At 60.3% G+C, this 2,196-nt stretch overlaps 1 protein-coding gene across 1 annotated transcript in view; it reads right to left on the bottom strand.

Annotated features, from left to right (window-relative positions):
- Positions 1-173: 173 nt before the first annotated feature.
- Positions 174-2,196, bottom strand: part of LOC106002010 (A-kinase anchor protein 8-like) — a 5,810-nt gene continuing 3,787 nt past the window's right edge. Inside the window, exons 3-5 of the mRNA XM_013036935.1 lie at positions 1,759-1,791; positions 1,172-1,451; positions 174-822 (exon numbers count right to left, since the gene is read on the bottom strand). Of these exons, the coding sequence (XP_012892389.1) occupies positions 183-822; positions 1,172-1,451; positions 1,759-1,791 (953 nt within the window). The 3' untranslated portion in view covers positions 174-182. The remainder of the gene's footprint in view (positions 823-1,171; positions 1,452-1,758; positions 1,792-2,196) is intronic.

Genomic DNA, 2,196 nt, shown 5'->3' with positions numbered 1-2,196 from the left:
AAAAAAAAAAAATCAAGAGGAGGCTAGGAAGGTGGCTCAGTAGTAGAGTGCTCACCTTGCATGCATGAGGCCCTGGGTTCAATTCCTCAGCATCACATACCCAGAAAAAGCCAGAAGTGGCGCTGTGGCTCAAGGGGTAGAGCGCTCGCCTTGAGCTGAGGGACAGCGCCCAGGCCCAGAGTTCAAGCCCCATGACTGACCCCCGCCCCCCAAAAAAGGCAGAGGATTTTACAGTAAACCAACTGTACCTCAGCAAAGCAGTTCAGAAAAGCCAGTGCCCAGGGTCTGCGAGAACTTACCCGATCCTGCATCCGAGCCCGAGGCCGGCCACACCCATAAGGCAGGGTGTTGTCATAACCGCCCACCCCCTGCATGCCCATCATGTTGTAATTGGGGGTCATGGACTGGGAGAAAAGGGAAGAAGGGGGCCTGCTGGGAGAAGGGCCTCCCAGGCCTCGTCCACCCGAGTAGTTCAGTTCACTCCAGGATGGAGGGAGGGGCTCGGAGGAGGCCGAGGGCGGCATGAAGGGCTCGCTGCGCAGGAAGCTGCTGCTGCTGCTGGAGCTGCTCCGGTCCTGGAAGCGATCCTGGAAGCGGCCCTGGCCCTGACCCTGGCCCTGGCCCTGGCCCCGGCCCCGTACGAAGCCATCGAGGGAGCCCTGCTCTCGGCCTGCGTCTCGGCAGTCACCATACTGCCCAGCAAAACCACCATTGCGGTCAGTCCCCAGCTCATAGTCGTAGCTGTAGCTGGGGCGGTAGCGGCCGTGCTCCGGCAGGCAGGGCCTGGAGTCGTAGGACTCAAAGGTCTGGAATCGGAAGGAGCTAGGAAGGAAGCAGACGCCATCAGGGGTAGCTGGACACCTAGTCGTCCACATGTCTTTCTTCAACACAAAACTGATCTCCCTAGCAATGTGAACAGCCAAAGCACCCCAGATCCCCCCTAAAATGCTCAGAGGAAACTTACCAGTTCCCACCCCCCCCCCGCAAATGCTGCTCAACGAGAGACAATCTGAGCCAAGACCCATGCCCTGCAGCCTACAAAGGTCCACGATGCGGTCACCTCCCCCCATCTCTAGCACGCCAGGAAGGTGAAGAAGAAGAGAGCGAGCCCTCTAAGGGTGGGTGCTGAGTGGGCACTGATGCCCTGGGAAGAACTCAAGGCCATAATCACCTCTCTCGGTCCTGCATGCCCTCCCCACCGATGGAGCTCCCGCCCCTTCCTCCTTCCTTGGACATCATGTCCAGCCGCTGGTTGATCTTGGCAATGAGCGAGTCGGAACTGTCCGAGCACGGCTCTGGGCCGTAGGATGGCAGGGGCATGGCAGGGCCCCCTGCCGCCAGGCCACCGTCACTGGCTTTGGTGGCCTCCCAGGAGGCTGGGCTGTAGCTGTAGGTCGCTCCCGCGGGGACCGTGGCATTTTGGGCACTGTAATAGTTGTAGTTGTCATAGCCTATGGGAGCAAGAGGAGTCAGTGAGACCTCAGCCCCCAAGGCGGGTCTGCGGGGGCAGCCGCGGCCCCAGGCACCGGGGTGAGGCCGTCCCGAGCACAGGCCCAGGAAGGAAGGCAGCAGGAGGCCAGAGACTCGGCCTCAGCTCTGATACAGTGTCTCTGGGCCAGACCCTAGGACCTAACTATTTAAGGTCGGGAACCATAGGAAGACTGGGGATCCCATTACACACCCACAACCCCACCCCAACAAGCTCCTTTGAAGGCCAGCCAGGCCTTGGACCCCAGGCAGACCCTCGGAAGAACTTACCCTGCCAGCCAGCCACACCACTTCCGTAAGTACCTTAGGGAAAACAGAAGCACACGAGAGGTTTACTAGCTGAGCAAAGGCGTCCAACAGTCCCCAAGGCCAGGAGTCTCCCACGCCACCACAGCAGGCCTGTCCACACAAGACGCCCCAGGCACGCTCCTTGCCCACAAATCAATGCAAGCCAGCATCAGGGCCTTGGTCCCAGGCCAGCCCACCTCGGCACACAAGGCAGGGGAAGGAGGTGCCCTGGCCCCCACGAAGCTGATCTGAGGAGGAACTAGCCGAGTGGCCAGTCTGGCTCGGACCCTGGGGAAAGACCTTAAAAGGCTCGAGTTCTCACAGAAGCAAGAGCCCAACAGCTCCAGTCACGACAACAGGGCACGAGAAAACAATCATGTCCTCCAACTTAGCGGCACATGGGCATGGGAGGGCATGGGA

This window comes from Dipodomys ordii, unplaced genomic scaffold (genome assembly GCF_000151885.1).
Source record: "Dipodomys ordii isolate 6190 unplaced genomic scaffold, Dord_2.0 Scaffold1870, whole genome shotgun sequence".
In the NCBI taxonomy this organism is placed as follows: domain Eukaryota; kingdom Metazoa; phylum Chordata; class Mammalia; order Rodentia; family Heteromyidae; genus Dipodomys; species Dipodomys ordii.
Note: the sequence above shows the minus strand (reverse complement) of the source record. Positions and strands in the feature narration are given on the sequence as shown.